This window comes from Parasteatoda tepidariorum, chromosome 10 (genome assembly GCF_043381705.1).
Source record: "Parasteatoda tepidariorum isolate YZ-2023 chromosome 10, CAS_Ptep_4.0, whole genome shotgun sequence".
Taxonomy (NCBI): Eukaryota; Metazoa; Arthropoda; class Arachnida; order Araneae; family Theridiidae; genus Parasteatoda; species Parasteatoda tepidariorum.
Genome location: NC_092213.1, coordinates 19,672,788 through 19,692,425, shown reverse-complemented (window position 1 = coordinate 19,692,425; position 19,638 = coordinate 19,672,788). Strand labels below are relative to the sequence as shown.

General features: G+C 33.4%; 3 protein-coding genes across 4 annotated transcripts in view; 1 reads left to right on the top strand and 2 right to left on the bottom strand.

Moving 5' to 3' along the window:
• LOC107437016 (uncharacterized) overlaps positions 1–19,638 on the top strand; it is a 256,380-nt gene that overhangs the window by 9,061 nt on the left and 227,681 nt on the right. The window lies entirely within an intron of this gene.
• LOC122270368 (SCAN domain-containing protein 3-like) lies at positions 3,787–5,637 on the bottom strand. The gene has a single exon (XM_043047432.2). The coding sequence runs from the start codon at positions 5,635–5,637 to the stop codon at positions 3,787–3,789; it is 1,851 nt and encodes a 616-aa protein (XP_042903366.2).
• Positions 12,129–19,619, bottom strand: LOC107443644 (uncharacterized). Of its 2 annotated transcripts, none has more exons than XM_016057586.3 (2): positions 17,116–19,619; positions 12,129–12,265 (listed from the first exon to the last, which is right to left on the bottom strand). In XM_016057586.3, exon 1 carries the CDS (start codon positions 18,614–18,616, stop codon positions 17,117–17,119), a length of 1,500 nt encoding a protein of 499 aa, XP_015913072.1. In that variant the 5' UTR covers positions 18,617–19,619; the 3' UTR covers positions 12,129–12,265; position 17,116. The 2 variants fall into 2 exon arrangements, with proteins under 2 accessions (XP_015913072.1, XP_015913071.1); XM_016057585.3 differs by having other exon boundaries at positions 12,129–12,499; positions 17,116–19,618.

Here is a 19,638-nt window from a genome sequence, read left to right as displayed (position 1 = left end):
CGTAGGAATGCAACTACAGAGTTGAAAGCATGCGAGAAGAGCCATATTTGCTTATGAACTTAACAGAGTTTTTTTTTTATTTCGAAATTCCAATTTGTTTGAAAGTTAATGAAATTTTAAGCTCTCTATTGTGATTATTTTCTCACTTTTCGTACAATTTGCTTTGCTGAGCAAAAACTCCACAACTTAGCAGCTTGAAATTGCAAATATGTGTAGAAAAGTTGCCAGGAATTGCAATAGGTTAAAAAATTAACATTCGATGATTTGTTCGAGAATTACTAATTGTTAAACTTGTTGGAAGAAATACCATACAGGCCGTAGGAATGCAACTACAGAGTTGAAAGCATGCGAGAAGAGCCATATTTGCTTATGAACTTAACAGAGTTTTTTTTTTATTTCGAAATTCCAATTTGTTTGAAAGTTAATGAAATTTTAAGCTCTCTATTGTGATTATTTTCTCACTTTTCGTACAATTTGCTTTGCTGAGCAAAAACTCCACAACTTAGCAGCTTGAAATTGCAAATATGTGTAGAAAAGTTGCCAGGAATTGCAATAGGTTAAAAAATTAACATTCGATGATTTGTTCGAGAATTACTAATTGTTAAACTTGTTGGAAGAAATACCATACAGGCCGTAGGAATGCAACTACAGAGTTGAAAGCATGCGAGAAGAGCCATATTTGCTTATGAACTTAACAGAGTTTTTTTTTTATTTCGAAATTCCAATTTGTTTGAAAGTTAATGAAATTTTAAGCTCTCTATTGTGATTATTTTCTCACTTTTCGTACAATTTGCTTTGCTGAGCAAAAACTCCACAACTTAGCAGCTTGAAATTGCAAATATGTGTAGAAAAGTTGCCAGGAATTGCAATAGGTTAAAAAATTAACATTCGATGATTTGTTCGAGAATTACTAATTGTTAAACTTGTTGGAAGAAATACCATACAGGCCGTAGGAATGCAACTACAGAGTTGAAAGCATGCGAGAAGAGCCATATTTGCTTATGAACTTAACAGAGTTTTTTTTTTATTTCGAAATTCCAATTTGTTTGAAAGTTAATGAAATTTTAAGATCTCTATTGCGATTTTTTTCTGACTTTTCGTTTCAATTTGCTTTACTGCTTAAAATCTATAAGACTTAAAAACTGGAAAATACAAAGTTGTGAAAAAAATTGCAAAATGAGTTCGACGGGACATTAAAAAAATTACGATTCGATTATTAGTTTAGGAATTATTAACTGTTAGAGTTGTAGTGAAAAAGAAAAAAAAACACGTTCGCGCCCATCTACTGTTAGCCGAAATGCAACTACAGAGTTGAAATTTGACATACTGATAGAACCATTTTGTATCATAATTTTAAAATTATTCTTTTTTGTTCGAAACTCTTATTTCTTAGAAAATTACTGCAAATCTTAGTTCCTTTTTGTGATTTTTTTCAACCTTTTTGTTTTGAATGTTGACTATTGTTGTAGAAAATTTATTTTTCCTTCACGAGATCTTTATTTCGTTATTTTATAAACTCGCAATCGAGTAGATGTCAATCAAAAATAACAGAAAAAAAAAGCGTAATAGAGATATTCCGTATTGCCAGACATAAGTCTTAACATTTAAAGGGAAATTTAAAAAAAATAAAAAATATTTAAGAAACAGCGAGAAATACCATTCCTTATTTGAAACGTTACAAGTTTTGTCGACGAGTTAAGATTATTTCTCAATTATTTCTTATTGAGTCACACATTCTGTGTTATTAAGGTAAAACTTATTTCAAATTCAGATGACTATATTACCACTGATGACTATATTACCACTATATTACCACTTATGACAAATCCAGGTAATTGTCTATTTCGTTTTGATCAACTGTTTAACAAAATGTTCCAACTTAAAGCCAAAATAATTGTGCATTTTTATGCCAAAATGTTCTGTGTTTTGTGGAAAATATTGACCTATCAGGAGAAATAAACAATGATGAATGAAAATCAATTATAGGGTTTGGTGAGAGGAGCTTCCTAGTATGTGCGACAATTAAAGGACAAAAAATCATTTTTTAGTTGGATGTCGTGAGTGGCACTGCCAAAAGTGACCAATATGAAAGTGTAGAGCCGCGATGGCACAGGGGATAGAGAGTTCGCCTTTCAATGAGGTGAACTGGGTTTGAATTCCAGTCGAAATGAATTCCGCATCCAGCCTGCACCGACCACAGTGCTGACGTGAAATATCCTCAGTGGTAGACGGATCATGGGTTAGAGTCCCCTTGCCGTCAGGCTAACCGTGGGATGTTTTCGTGGTTTTCCTCATCACATAGCGCAAATGCGGGTTATAATATATATATATATATATCTTCTCGATCTCGATCCAGGAGTTTCCTTGTGTTCTGTATAGGATTCAAAATTACAAGGCTACAGAGTTGAGCATTAGTAGATTAGTAGTCGTAAGTCCATAAAATTGGGTCGGCTGTTCAACGACCGTTATAATATATATATATATAGATAGATAGATATATGTGTGTGTGTGTGTGTGTGTGCGTAATAAGCGAAACAACAGCCTCTATGTTATCCCGCCAGATGTCGCTCGTCTGAATGAAATGCATAGAACCTTCTCAATGTAAATGAGGAGTCAGTTGGAATTGTCTGTTGAAGTAGTTTCTAAGTGAAACTGATAATCTTAGTGATTAAAGTCTATGTTATTAGTTAATTGAAGTTTGTTTCTGTGTGAAACTTGGAACCTGTGTGGTTCGATTCTGTGTAACTAAATGTTTCTGTGTGAAACTGGGAACCTGTGTGGTTCGATCTTAATTGTTTAAGAGTCTGTGTGACTCATGTTATCATTGCATAATCATTAAATGTCTTGATTGACTTTATTAATGGTAACCAAGGCATTTACATAATTTTACAAAATTTTAATATATATATATATATATATATAAATATAAAAGTGTAATTGCAATAGTACAATGATTAAGACATATTGATTTCATATTGTTTGATAAAAAAGGTAATAGGCGATCAAAAGATTAGGACACATTTTCAGTGTTAAATCTCGCAAGCTGACTATGGATAGAACATTCATATGTAAACCACTAATAAAAAAAAAGACGACAATAACGTCTTTAAAACATCTACGGTAGACTAAGGCAGGCCACACTCTGAAGGGACTAACGGTAAGAAATGCAAGTGAGACAGGCCAACACCTACTAGGTTTTTATGGACATGCGCGCATCTCAGCAGCGCAGATGTGACACGCTACGCACTGAAACGAAGCTGCAGTTTTCGGGCATGCTCTGTAACAAGCGTCTAGGGGCAGGACGATTCCATAATACAAACGGGCCTAACCCTTTGACTCAGAGCCGGATTATACCTTTCATAGGCCCTCGGCACAGTCGTTTTTGGGCCCTCCCCTCCTTCCCCCACTCCTCCCCTCTTTTCAAAACATATGCTAAACTTTTCTTGCATATTTTTTTTTTACATTTTTATTAATATGGATTTTAATTTGAATACAACATTTTGCGTAGTTTGGAATTCGACAGCATAATACAAGATTTCGTTGAATCCAAAAATCGCAAAAAAGTAATATATTAGATCAGTGCTCCCCAACCTTTTTATAACTGCGGACCTGTCAAAGTTTGATAATTTCACCACGGCCCACTGAGGGGGGGGCATTGATTGTTTATATTTTAGATTATTTTAATTTAAATGCATTTAAACATACCTTCAAAATAAAATACAGTTAAACCAAAAAATAAAGTGATTTAACATTTTGACTTACTGGAACGTTACATCAATGAGAACTCTAAGCTTGTTTCTTTGCAATGAGACGGCTCCATCTGGGGGTAATCGGAGACAATGACACCCGAAGTGTGTTGCTTATCTCCAGTTTATTCCGTTGCTTTGTTTTGGTTGCTGTTACTGCAGAAAACCCAGCTTCACACAGATAGGTTGTTGGAAATGGCAATAGGGATTTAAGTGCTGTGGTGACAATCTCGGGGTATTCTGCCAAGACTTTAATCCAGAACACCGGCAGAGTTGTTGTTTCGAACGTAGTTTTGAGCCCGCCGTCATTAGCAATCTCCAACAGTTGATCTTCTTCCTGCACTGACAAGCTAGATTCACCCGATTTGTTGGCAAATGGGTCGCGGATCCATTCCTTACCAGTTCGTGGGTCTTTTGTGGTTGGGAAGTAGCGCTCGAACTCTTTTAAAAGCAAAGACAGGTGATCGTGAACCAACTGGGAGAATGAATCTTCAGGCTCTGTCTCGCCTAAAATACCCGCTAATGTCTGAAACATGTCGAAAATGCCTCTGTTCACGCGTCGTCCCCATAACTCCAGTTTGGCTTTAAAGGCAGCTACTTTGTCAGCCAACTTGAAAACAGTTGTCATTTTCCCCTGAAGGCACAGATTGAGTTCATTCAGCAGGTTGAATATGTCACACAGGTAAGCCAGTTTGGTGACCCATACCTTGTCACTGAAATGTGCTGCCAGCGGTGACTTCTTTTCTAAGAGAAATCTTTGCAATGGCTCTCGCAATTCAAATACTCTCAGTAGCGATTTTCCTCTGGATAACCATCTTATTTCTGTGTATAACAGAAGGCATCTGTACTCTGCGTCCATCTCCTCACAAAGCTGCTCAAACAGGCGCGAGTTAAGGGCGTGTGCTTTGATGTAGTTAATAACTTTAACGACATCAATCAATACGCTGTTAAATTCTGGTGACATTTTTCGGCTTGCTAGCACTTCCCTGTGAATGAGACAATGTGTAGCTTCACTCTCAGGTGCAACTTCCTTAATCCGAGCAGTTAAACCAGATAGACGTCCGGTCATAGCAGCAGCTCCGTCTGTGCATATGCCTAAACAAAAGGACCATTTTAGTTGTCTTGATATATAACCATCCAGTGACTTGAACAGTTCTGCTCCTGTGGTGTTGGTTGGCAAAGATAGTGCACATAACAAATCCTCATGCACATCTTCCTGATATAGATATCGCACATAAACAAGTAGTACTGCCTTGCTGTCAATATCTGTAGATTCGTCAACCTGGAGTGCGTACCACGGTGATGCATTAATCCTCTCCAACAATTGCTTTTCAATGTCTTCGGCTATTTCCTCAATGCGCCTAGTCACAGTGCTAGCCGACAAAGGCACATGTGCTATCTTTTCCACAGCAGCTTCTCCTAGTATTTCACGGCAAATGTCTTTAGTGGCGGGCAAGATTAATTCTTCACCAATATTGAATGGCTTTTTAGCTTTAGCAATGCGGTTAGCCACCAAATATGATGCTCTTAGTGCACTCTCCTTTATTGATGTGGTGGCCATCATAAATTTTTTCTGTCCTTCGTGTTCCCGTTTTTTTCTTTCAAAATACTCCAGGGACTTGTCTTTTAATCCAGGGTGCTTGGCGTTCAAGTGGCGAAGCAGTTTTGAAGGTTTCATTGCGTCATTAGAGAGTTGATCGCCGCAAACTATGCAGAGCGGTTTTGGTTTGTGTGAATCGCCTGTCCCGACAAAACCATACTTCAAGTAGGACTCATGGTATTGTCTGTTAAAAGTTGCATGTTTCTTTGATGTTGAAGGCTCTTCGGTCTCTTCACTGAGCCTTTTCTTTTTTCCAAGGAAACTTTCTAAGGACGTCTGTTTTGTATTCATGTTTGCTAACTTGTGAGTTAAATTTGTGCAGACACAATACACACGTACGCCAAGCACTGTTAAACCTGAGAAAGTACCGGTGAACAGAGAGAGGAGTGATAGACACTTTCTTTTTACAAAAAACAAACAAAACCGCATAAAGCACACAAAACAGTAGAGAGGAATCATGGTCACGTGGTCTTTGGGCGACTAAATGGCAGACGAGCCAGCTTCTCTTTTATAGCCTTACTATACACTCTCACTGTGTGAGGCGTCAGAATCGAGTGAGAAGACGAAGTTCTTCATTAGTTCCAATGCAAATGTCGCGCCGCGCTTTCGTTTTTTATTTATGATATTTGCAGTTACGATGATTGCTTTTTTTATATATATTATTAAAACAAATTGAATGAAAAAATAGACTGTAAAAAAATAGGCCCAATCAAGACTGTAAAAAAACGAGCTCTTTCTAAATATGGCAATGTGACTTTTTTTTAAAAATACATCTGTAAATAACTAAAACAAATTTTCATTTCGAACTCATCAGAATTGCTTAATATCATTAATATTTTATGAGGTACAGCAGATTTGAGCTTAGAAATTATATAACTTACACCGAAGAGCCATTACATTATGACCACCCTTCATCTATAACAATGGGCTCGCCCAGGTTTTCATAGTTTTTTGCCCAGGAACAATGCTTTCATGAGGCACATTAGGACCCATAATCCTCATAGAACAATCCCTGACGTCTGTAAGCTACTTGAACATAGTTACAGACCAGGTTTACCCATTCATGCAACAGTTTTTCCTGCGGGGGATGGTGTTTACCAACAGGATAATGCACCATGTCATAAGGGTTGAATCGTCGAGGAACATTCCAGTGACTTTCAAGTCATGTCTTGGTCCCCAAATTCACCTGACCTTAATCCAATAGAGCATTTGTGGTCCTAATTGGAAACCAAATTTGTGCTGCCAAGCTACCCCCTCGCAATGTGAGGGAATTGCAGGACCAGTTGGTGAGCGCTTAGTACCAATACCTCAAACTACCTATCAGCACCTTGTGGAATCAATGCCACGGCGGGTGTTAGCAGTTTTGAGGGCTAAAGGTGGTCCTACATGTTATTAGCAGGGTGGTCATAATGTAATGGCTTTTCGGTGCATTTCTTTTATTAAAAAATATTATTTGTTTGAAAAAAATCGCCTCGCAGAATTAGCTGTAGTAAGCAGCTGCATGTATAATATATATACATTCAAGTAGTATTTATCAGTTTAATAGAAATGATGTTACTAAGAAAATTTTATTTTATTTTTTATTGAAAAAAATGTTCTATAATTCAAGGTTTATACCCAAAACAGAAAACTATCCTCAGAGAGTCACTAAATTGCGATACAACTATATAAATGATTTATAACCTGCATTTTTTGCGTCAAGTTTATTTAGATTATTATCTTCAACTTTTACCATTACCTTTCTTACTGCTTTCCATATTGTTTCCCTATTTCTTCTAAAACTGTATAAAAAAATATAGAAACAGGAAGAAGTGTATTTAGTATTACACATTTCAATTCACAATGGATTTCATGCAATGGTGGTTGCTTTAGAATCCCTCCATCATTGATTCTGCATTACAGAAACAATTCCAGGAATATTTCAGGTGTGTTTCGTATTTTTTTACATTTATCTGCTGAATGATTCAACTTTGAAAACTCAACAGCATATTGTAACCAATCAAAGGTATCTTTGGTACATTTTTTACTTGTATCTGCTAAATTGATTTTTTTTCTTTACTTAAATAGTTTATTATTTTTGCTTTGAGTAAACTTTAATTCGCATCGAAATGGCTGAAGCGATATTCTAAAATTTTATTGCTTAATTATTTGGAGGAAAAAAAATTAAAATTAAAGCTAGATCGAAAATTACGATTTTTGGGGAGAGGACACTTGGAAAGATACTATTTTTGTTCTCATAGAAGTATAAAATTATGGAAAAAATTTTAACATTTCTAACTTTATTCGCATAAAAATTGAAAAAAAAAAGAACTAAAAACCAAGGTTTTGGGGATGGTTTAGGGAAGGTTTTAAGAAAATAATGGTTTTTCGTCAGGTAAGGGGTAAATTCCCCTCTGGAGACTGGATGTCAATTAATGTAAGGGGAAACTCACGCAAGGGTAATTCCAGACTTAAATAAATTGTCTAGAAAATTAAGAAGGGAGATTCAAAATTACACTGTAAGAAAAGGGTTTCTCAAAATTGAGCAAATATGCGTCAAATAGCTCCGAAACAAATATAGTCAAAATTGAAAACTCCTGGTTGGTTGGTTCTAATGCCACTTGCCACACGGGCAAGCCTGCTTGGTGAAACCGAGCAAATTTAAGGCAGAGTGTGCGTTTCTTGTTTTTCAGTGGCTCCATCTATGGGCAAGAATTTGACTTCGGCCACCCATACGTCGCACTCGTTTATAGGGCGGACCCATTCATTCATCCACAGATCGTAATTTTGACCTGAATCAGAGAACGATCGTTCTCCAATCCAGTACCCCCAGAGGTATTGATTTGTTATGTATGGAAGACTTTTGCGATTCGACAGATTTAACGTGCATCAGTCACTTTACTACACGGGGAGTCTTTAGCCGGCGGGGTTCGAGCCCACGAACTCTCGAACGTGGGCCCAGCGCCCTACCGACCAGGCTATCCCGACCCCTTGTACCTATCATTGAGTATAGTGATATTCTAAAAATTGAAACAGCTCAGAGAATCCGTCTTCATCTGAAAATAAACTTTGCGACAAACTAGGAAAGAGTTGATTACCGTTGTGAAAACATCCTGTCCTCATGAAATGAATTTGGAATGAAGTTAAGACTTGCAAACTTCTGTCTAATTATATTTTCTTTTTGAATATTTGATCGCTATTAGCTAAAGTACAGAATAAGTCTGAACTTTCAGCACTAATAAAGTTTGAACTTTCTTACATTTGAGGATGATGTGACATTTTGTCATGATATTATTTTTTGAGAATATTTTGAGAATGTCTTTACACTTAATGATTATAGGGGTCTTCAAAATCGACTATATTTTTTTCGATGACAAATTTTTTCACAATTTTGAGAAACTTTTTTAACAGTGTATTAAAACATTGATATTTGATTTTGGAGAAGATTTGAAAAAAAGAATTAAAATTATTTAGGGTGGAGGAGTACTCCCCTCAGTTTGGAAATATTTTATAGGAATTAATAGACCCCACTAATTGTATTCCTTGTTTTATGCGTTGAAGTACTGAACGAGATATAATATCAATACTTTAGACATTTTTTCTCATGCTTTTATATTTTTATTTATTTATTCCTGCATGATCATATTTAAGGTAGGAAATATTCTCTAATTTTTAAATGTAATGTCAAAACTGAAGAAAAGAAAGTTTCATGCTAAAAATTAGATTCTCCCCAGAATTTTGGTCATTAAGCTGTTTAATTATTAGACCTATCCTCTGTTAGTTGCTTGTTTAAACCCTTCGCTTATTTTTGCTGACCGAAAAGGGGAAAGGATTATGAGCAATGCTTACGTAGGGTATAAAAATCCCCTTTTTTTCAAAACTTTCTTAAAAATAAAAAATTTAACAAAAAAATTATGGGTGGAAAAATTTCTAATGCGGAATAAAAGTTGACTTTAGGTATAGGAAAAGAAAAATAGGAAAAAAATTTATTCGAATGGTTTTAGAGGTCAGCATTTTTTGGACACAAAAGATTTCCAATGAATTTTTTATCCAAATTTTATGAAATGAATTGAAATATTGAACTTTGTTTAATGCAAAGCTACATCTTTTTATTTGAATTTAATTCTAAAACTAGACTACTCAGTTAAAATCGAAGTTAAATCAAAAATCAGTTTCAATCCGTAAGTATAGGAGAGTTTGTGAATTGCTTATTTTTGTTGGCAAAGACAGGAGTCCAAGATCGCTAAAACGAACTATCCCGAAATGCGAATTCATGTTTCGTACCACTAAAACATAAATCTATTCGAAATAAAAACTCCCGTCAATTGTTTTCAGGTGAAATCCTCTATTACTAGGACTAATGATTTAAAAAATTGCATACATTAAATTTTATTTTATTACCGCCGTTGAACAACCGACCCAATTTTGGGTTTACCATTACTAATGCTCAACTTTGTAGCCTTGTAATTTTGAATCCAATCTAGACGACAAGGGAACTCCCGAATCAAGTATTGGTGGATATTTGCCTTCGGGGGAGACTTTTTTAGGGATGTAAACCTCATTTGCATTACATGGACAGGAAAACCACGAAAAGCTCCCATGGTTGACCTGACGGCAAGGGGACTCTCACCCATAATCCGTCGATCACTGTTACTTTTCGTCAGCACTGCGCTCGGTGCGAACCGGATGCGGAATCCGTATATTCAATGGCTGGGATCCAAACCCGCTACACCTCATTGTAAGGCGAACGCTCTATCCCCTGAGCCACCACAGCTCGCATACATTAAATTAATGAAGATAAGTTTTATTTTTGAAAACTTAGTACTTTTAAAAAAAAATTTTAAAAAATATATACACATTATTGCGCTAAATTTCGACTATAAATTTCGACCAATAATTATATAAAAATGACTATAAATTTTCAAAATAATTTCTCAGCTGAAAACTAATATTCTATTGTTCATTTTTATCAGAGAAAAAGATAAATAGTAATAAAAAGGAAATGAATGTATAATTCAAATTGTAAATAGTGTTTTGATTAAATTAATTCGAAGTGAACCTGAGGAGAAATAATCGTGAAAGTTAATGACCGTGCAATTGTAAAAAACAATTATGGACCATAGACAGTGAAAAGAGTGGCTTGACAACTTTTTCTTCTCTTTACTAATGCTATACACATCAAAATAGAATTTCAGAAAACTTATGAAAAAAAATACACTTGAAAAAATAATTTTTGCAACATGTAGATCACTATAGAAAAATGTCAAATGTAGAAAAATCCCTATTTTGAATTTCTTCGGTAGCATCCGTTGATTTTTCTGTTGTATGGCAGAACTAGTAAATAATTTTCTCGCTACGCTATTGTATATGAATAGAAGGATACGCCGTATAGTTCCTCAAAGTGTTTTTCTTAAAATATTTCAAGTGTACCAATCGTGTAGTAGAATTTAATTATGTATGTATCAAATATACAAAATTTAGAGAAACAAATTCACGAGAGAAAATTAGATATTGAAAAGAAGAAATATTTTTATAACTGATTTGATTGAAATGAAAATGGTTTTATCGTTAACATACCGACTAAGATATTGGTGTGAAAAGTTTTTGACTGAGCATTAAATCATTATAAAACAATTTGATTCTCACAACTCGAGAATAAGAATGCCTGACCATGTAATTTAAATAAAATCAAAACGTTTATCAACCATTACTTGGTTGCTAAATGTTTTGATTTTATTAAAATTATTATTCTCACACTTACTTTTAGCACATTTGAATGCGTAAGGCTAAGAAAAAGAGACTTGGCAATAAATTAAAGCAATTAATAGCCAGTACATGGATTCCTTAACTTTCCTTGGCGAAAACAGATTTTTGATTTCTTCATGGTTGGAGGTGTTCTGTGGGGTTTGCCTCTGCAGCCACACAACTCAAACCATTTTCAAAATTATTATTCTTTATTTAAAATATTCGCATATTCAGAGCCTGCGCTAAGGATTTCAAGTTATTAGCCAGTAAATTAGCCAAATATCAAAAAAATTCGCCAATTTTTTAAAATCTTCGCCAAATGCAAATTTCAATAATTTCCTATGATTAATTTTATCACATAGTAAGCTCTTTTAAGGTAGTTTGTTTTAAGCTTACATTATTTTGACAAATGCTAATTGGTTAAGCGGTATATCTACCGAAAATTACTGTAATCGAATAAAAAATACTGATTTGTTTAGCAATATTCATTTTGAAGTAATTTGAATTTTTTTTTTTTTTAAATTTTTTTTCCACAATTATATTTGGCAACTTCACGAATTTATCGCATTTGTCGAGGTGGCAACTATTTAGCGCGGGCCCTACATATTACAAATGACGATTAATTTTTATTTTCATGGAGCTCCCTACTTGCAAAATTTAAGACTTTTATTATTTATCAAATTCGATACAAATTTCCCTTTGTATCTCAGAACGATAGAATAATTGGACCAATTTATAATAATAATTTCCTATAATGATTCATCTACATATTTTTTCAAGCACTGTTTCCCCACGAACAATCAATTTTCTTTCCACTAGTGTTAATCATCATTTTCAGGATAAATATTCTGCCAATGATGCCTTCCTGCAGCAGCTTCAATTAAAAACATTCTTCATATTAACTATATATAACTTTCGTGACAAATTTTAGATTCCCTTTTACGCATTACAAGATTTATGTATACATAAATAAAACAACTATGAATCCTGAAGTAAACTGCTTCCAATGTAGAAATCAAAGTTAAAAATTCCTCTACAAAATATGAATAAAAGATGCATCAGTAACACAGTTTTTTATTAATATATTTGTTAAATACAATACATCATATTTTAGAAGTTGTATTGAAATGTGATGGTTACTGGGTTGCTCTCTCATTTTTTGAAGCAACAATGCAATATCAACTGAGCAAGAAATCTAAAAAATGAAAAAGATCACTGAGTACTAAATTAACAGCAGATGTTACCATTGCTATAATTCAACTGTAACGTAATATCTCACATATAAGAGATGCATCAGTAACACAATTTTTATTAATATATTCGTAAGATACAATACATCATACATTAAGAGTTGTATTGAAATGTGATGGTTGCTGGGCTGCTCTCTCAATTTTTAAAGCAACAGTGCAATATCAGCTCAACTAGAAATCTAAAAAATGAAAAAGATCACATAAAAAACACTGCAAAAAAGCATGCCTGAAATTTAAATGAGAACGATTTATATAAAGAATGATAAGTTTTTTCCTGGCATTAATGGAAATTACCAGAAAGTTATTTACCATGTTGTTAAATATTTTTTTCTGCTTTTCTTTTTCTGTAACTCAATACTTCTGTCTGTCGGCTATGTCGGAACTAAGTTCCTGTTATATGAAGAGTTATATGAAGTTACAGAGTTATAAGCGAGAAAATAAGCCTAATTTTGCCTCTTATAACTTCAGAACTATTTGTGCTAGAGTCCTGAATTCAGGCAGCGATTACAAGGAGCAATTTTAGTTCCAGATCCTATAAAAATCGTCTAAGGTATTCGATTGAGTTATTTCGAATTTTTAATTATCCATTTTTGAACTTTAGGCCATTAACCTTCCAAAACACTTTTAATTTTTGATCTCCAATTCTTAGAAAATAAGTTTTAGTTTTATCGTATGATGACTGACGAACAAGACTTAAACTCACGAAAACGAAGCTAAAGCGCTTTTAGTTATGCTTTGAGTAATTCAACTTTTATTTATTTGAATAAATTATATTAAGACATATAAAATGAATTTTCGAATCATAAATTTTTTTGTTCTCAGAATTTTTTTGCATTTAAGAACATAACCTATGTATATTCTTTGCTAAGGTCCTGGATTATCTAGCTTAAGTAGCGTCAATCTTTTTACCACGGCGTTTTGTTTAGATTCCACTTTTGTTTTAGATTGGTTGTTGCCGATAAAATACGTAAACGCCGCCATATTAGTGATTAGTTTGAACGGTGAAGTATCATCGGCGACATGGGCTACAGCTGGCTTAGAGCAGAACCCTCCATAGTTTGTCTAAAGTAAGAACTCTTCTAGCCATTCGTCTGGACCCATGGCGGTGGCTATGTTAAGGTGTAACTATTTCAAGTAGGGGTGTGAGGTCAATGTTTAGGACAGGTTATGGCTCGGTTATTATCGAGAGAAACTAAATGTTTTTTCGGTCTATTGTGTTAGTCCTAGAGAGAAGAGAAGTTACCCTCCCTGAAATGAGCTATTCTTGTTTCCATAGCAGCAGACGGCCTCAGACTTTGTGGCGGGGGGAGTTCTTACCGTATACAAACTATACTTATGGCATCATTTCGCTTTCTTTCATCACAAGAGTGTGAAGAGTCATAGGAGACGGAAGTATGTTTGATTGAAAATCTATATTGATTTTTAAATCAGTCTTGATTTTCAAAAAGATTAAAAATTTTTAAGTTAGGAAACTTTTTGAATCTCAAAAATGCATTGATAATAGTACTAAGAGAAAGCATCGTGGACATTTAAAAAAAATATTTGACTGTTAAACACGATACTTACCACTTTCTTAATATTTTTCGTAGTTCGTATTTTGTGCGGAAAAAAAACTGTCTACCCTGAATAACATTTGATGTAATGATCGGTTCTTCACGTTCTAGGACTCATTCTAAATGATTTGAGCAGGGGATGACCTCAAATATGCTAAATAAGTGCATACGATATTTTAAGTTACGAAAGACACAAAACGTACTTTCTCTGAATAAACATACCTTTTTTTTTTCAACGGCTTCGAATTTCTGACCTCCAAAATATAAGGGATAGCAGAAATCTGGGAAATATGGTCCCAATAGGTCAGAAAGACGGTCCTAAGTTTGGACCTCTTAATGTTAATTTTACATTTTGCGTATTTCACGATGTCTCTAGAACCTTTTAAACGAACTAAAAAACTTTCACACCATTGTAAAATTCGTTTTTCCAAAGATTGTTTATCTGTGCAAAAAATAAAATTTAGTAATTATTTATTATTTTATTTAATAATAGTTGTAAAAATTTTGAATTTTAACGTACACAATTTTTACATCATGTTAAAGTATATAATTTTACATGGAAAAATACAAAATTTGAGCCAAATTGGCTGAATAGTTCTGCGAAATCGAATTTTACAAAAACTGCTGTACATTCCTGTACAACTAAGAGGAAAGGGTCAAAACATAACTGGTCTCTCCAAGATGTCATATTCGAGAGTTGCTATCACGAATTGCGGCTGATCTGTTATTTCGTTTTTTTTTTACTTTGTTTCATAATTTTAAACTAATAATGGCAGGTTGTTGCGCAATGGAATGTTTTAATACGTAAAATTTAGGCTTCAAATTATTTTGTTTACCTTTTTGAGGTCGCTATGGAAAACGACGGAAAGTATTGCTGCATAGTAAAGATAGAACCCAAACGATAGCATTAAGTGAGATAAATTTGAAATTTATTTATACGTAAATTTGTTTCAAATTTTACATAATGCTATTTATTTATTATGTAGAGCAAATATCCTACCACCCTTTTTTCCAAAGAGATTTTTGAAATTCAACAAGTCCAATTGCATTAAATATATTCAAATGAAAGAAATAAAAATAGACTGCATATATTGCTTTTAATTTAATTATTTTTTTCCCTTAAAAATAGATGAAAATGATTTTAATAGCATTTACATTTCTAATTTAATTTAATAGCATTTCATATTTAAGTGATTTTGTTTCCAAAATAAAAAGTAAACTAGTGTAACATTAAATATATTTCAACTGAATAAATTTATGGTATGATTATTTCATATTTCAAATTAATTAGTTTTTTTTATACACAAACACATTTCTATTATCAAACATTATTCAGGGTGCGTAGCCAAATCTTTGAATCAAAAATAAGCGCTTTTTAAAAACTTTCAAGCACTTTACAAAAATTTTCAAGCACTCAAAAAATTTATATTAAATCAATGATGTTATTGAAAAACAAAAACTTTTTATAAACAGTTTTAGCGTTAAAAAAAAAAACCAAAAAGAAACGGGCGTAAATCGAAACAATCAGTACTTTCCCACATCACCGAGTGAATTCAACTTGACCCTGAACACAGAACAAAAGTACCCTTACCCCCTACGTCAAAAAAAGTGTTAGAAATAAAATAAAATAAACAAGAACATAATTAAAATAAATTAAAAAGAAAAAAATTTCATAAGTATCTGATATTCGCTATCCGAATTGGAGTACTCGGGTTTCGGTTTCAAGTGTGCGCGGATGCGCAAGTCATAACGTGGGTACGACATGAAGTCCGCGTGAATAATTACGTAGCTAACTCCCCATTTTTCGTGAAATGCATGGGATCCACCAGATATCATTGAAGGGGAAAAAAATTATTCGAAAAAAAAAACACTTTTTAAAAACTCCAGCTGAAAAAAGCACCTTTAAAAGCTTTTAAAAACGAAATCCCCAAAAAGCACCTTTAAGTACTTTTTACAAACGCTACGCACCCTGTTATTGAATTGTGTAAAATAACATTGTTTAACAAACACATTTTTATTTAATTTATTATTTTGAAAATTAAACAGCAATTTAAAACTATTTTTGGATTTTGTTAATTCCATCTGAAATTTAAATTAAGATTTCATTTTAAATTTAATTAATTGTATTTATAATTTTAGCGATTGTTTATTATAAAAGATTCACTGACAATTGATAGAATAAGATAATTTTGAAAAAAAGATTGGAATTCCGAAGAAAAAACTTTCTTTAAACACTGCTAATAATGTCCATAATGATTTAAATCACAAATCATATCAACCTTTGAATCTCATAAAAAAACTGACTGCAAAAAATTTCAAGTAGTTTAGAAAAAAAAGTTATAGCACAATGAATGAGTAATAGCACAAAGACGAAATGAGAAAGTTTTAACTTATAGATAAGGTATTACTTTCACTGTATAAAATAAAATTTCAGAAAAAAAGAAGTAAGAGAATAAATAGCAAATATTTAAGTTATCTTCAAGAATATGAAATGAGTGAAAAGTGGAGTTTAAGAATAGAAACTCCGTACTTCAGCATTAAGAGTTGCGGTTACAATCACAAGAGAGTTGCTGTCACAATCACAAGAGAATTGCCGTCACAATCACAACAGAGTTGCAGTCATCAAAACTGCTGTGCGTCGCTACTTAAACTACGTATTCATGGCTTTAAACCGTAAAGGTGGTGTAAACAAAGAAAAAATGAATATGTTTTTAAACATTTTTATCTAATTTTCCCACGTAAACAGATGACTGTACTTTGCTGTATCTTTATAAACATTTGTAATACAGTGCCTATCATAATGGGATATATTCTAGAATGTCTTCGGAATTTTTTAGAAAAACATTTATGACCATATTTTTGTTATCAGTATAATTGCAAAGATAGTATATCACTATACATCTTAATATTAGATATTATAAACAGGCAAATGTAAATGATTTTATTAGTTACTTAAAATTACTAACAGCATAATTTTACTGCTGTATATTTTTTTTAGAAAAATCCATAGAAGCTCAAATAGTTGCATAATTAGTTTCGTAATGAAACAAAACGAAACCCTTGTTCCCTCCTTTTTTAAACAATACAATGAGTGCTATCAAATGGTATTCTATCAAAAGATAAAAGTAAAAAATAATAAAACAAAAACTAAAAGTCTAATCTGAAATCAAAGATGGAGTGGAAAAAGGTAGAATAAATATCTTATTAGAAACGACAAACAATTCTAAAGAAAAATATCTTACTTTAATCCAGTGGGTTGATATTGATCTCAGAAAACAACTTGCAAATGCGATACATAGTTTCAGAAGCAACCTGAGCATTAACCTTCATAAAATTTTCCCAAACGGTCGATTGAAATACAGCTTTTGAATTACCGCAAATGAAATTATCGGCTATTTTGCTCAAATGAGCATCTTCGTGCAAGTTTGCCAGGGCTAATAAGTCTGGCACTCTTTCAGCACTTAAAGTGGATTCAAGAAACGAAGAACAAATAGTTTTTAATTTTTGGATTTGGTATTTATCCGCAATGGAATATAGTTCTAGTGAAGCATTCCATTCAAGGCCTGTCACCCTGTTGCTGTACGAGAAATTTAGCATTTTTTCAACTGCGTCGACAGAATATTCTTCAATGGTCACTTGTGACTTCGCTGTTTCAGTCATACCACTTTCGAACATAGCTTGGAATACGGGCGACATTGCAGAAAGAATCGTTTTATGAACCGAAAATTCTTTTCCGGAAACAAGCACTTTGAAGTCGCATAAAATTTTGTTCTCGTACATTTCTAACAAGTTACTTTGAAGATAGCTCATATTAAAACTGTTGCTATTTGAATCATCGGAAATTTCTTGTTTGTAAACAGTCTTCTCCAAAATTGAAGTAAATTTTCCTGTTGATGCAAGTAGTTCACATTTCAAACAAAGAGAATCCGAAATGGAATATTTACTGTAAGTTTCCTTTGAAATATCAATCCTCCAAGCAGGGTCATCCATCCCTGGTACAAACGTATAATTATTTTTGCACATATACTTAACGACTTCTTTATTTAAAAATGATAACTTGCATTGCAAAAACCCTTTAAAATCCGATTTCGCCATGTGGATGGTAATTGTAACTGGGTTCTTATTATCGTTGCAAACATAACAATGCAATTCGATTTGAAATTCTGGGTGTTCTGTTGAGGTGGACGCAAAGGGAGAGGTCACGGAATATTCAGAATTATTGTACATTTCAGAGACCTTCAGAGGCAGAAGAATTGAGTATTCCGTCTTAATCAGTTTCGAACGCGCGTTACATTCAACAGGTACATTTTCTAGCAGAAAAGGTTCGGAGCTTATGAAAAAATGGAGTCCAACAGTTAGAATATCTTTGTTTAAGTATGTATCCAAGACAGTTTTTTTAGATAAGGTAAGTGGTTCGATATAACGAGATGATGGTGAAAAAAATATATTTACTCTATCAGTAAATACACACGAGCCATCAGTTTTTTCGATAAATAGCCTTACATCAGTAGCTACTTTAGATGAATCATTCAAGTCATCTATGCATCTGAATAAATTCAGATTAATATTCTCTTCTGCAGCGCCACGTAAATCGAGCTCAAGTCTCCATGCAGAGTTCTGGAATTGTTTGATTCGAAATACAGGGCTATCGATCGATACATACTTATTATGTAAACATAATGTAAAATCTTCTATTCGCCAATTAAAAGAAAATCCGATTATTTTTCCTGAATCTCTGGCCATATTTGCATGCAAAATGAACTTCTTTTTTATAAATAATTCGAAAGACAAACCAGAGCGAAACAGTGGATTCAGCGTCTTCACGATACACCTTTCAAACTAAAAACAATAACTAAAACTGATAGCTCACCGCCTGGTTATCTCTGCGGAAGTTTAATCTTGACTTTTTATCGCCAAATGCTTTATTTAAATTCTCTCTTTTTTCACTTATTTATTTCTGTGATTGATAGTAGAGTTTAATGGCACAAGATCCAAAAGAGGACATGCTGCGCCAAACAGTTCGTTAATGCAGCTTAAAATGTAAAATGCTTAGAACATTTCCTTATCTATAAAATACATAAAGGTAATAAAACCGTTAATAACGAGATGAATATATTTAAAAATCACTAAAATCCAATAGAAGGTGCATTTATATAAGGTAAAACGGTGAATGGATAATAAATAGGAGTGAATAAAATCAGATAATACCTTCTATATACAATATAGAATACCAATAGCTCGCAGAAATGCGAAAATGTTAGGATGATGGATTTCACCTAACAAATCCTTCATACATAAAATAGTGCTGTTAAAAAGGTAATACGATGTTGGTTAAAACAGGGACAAATGGTTAAAATGTGATGAAGCGTAAGTAAAACGTTACAAGTGTCGCATTTGGGAGGAGGCTCTCCAAATAATTGATGAAGATGGGTGAGTCGAGTGTGGCCGATTCTGAGACGAGTAAGCTTTACATCTGCATTACGTCGACGCAATACTGGTATATGATTGAGATCAGATTTTATATTATATAGTTTATTTTGAGTTTGAAGATCCCAATGTTGTTGCCAAAGAGATACGATAATCTGCCGAATATGTAATTTAATATCTGAGTATGGTACAGAAATTGTTAAGGCAGTAGTGGCAGATCGTGCTGCAGAATCAGCCAACTCATTTCCTGGTATACCGACGTGACTCGGTATCCAGCAAAATAAAATATCAAATCCCTTCTTGTGAAGAGCGATTAATAAATGATTAATGAAGCATAA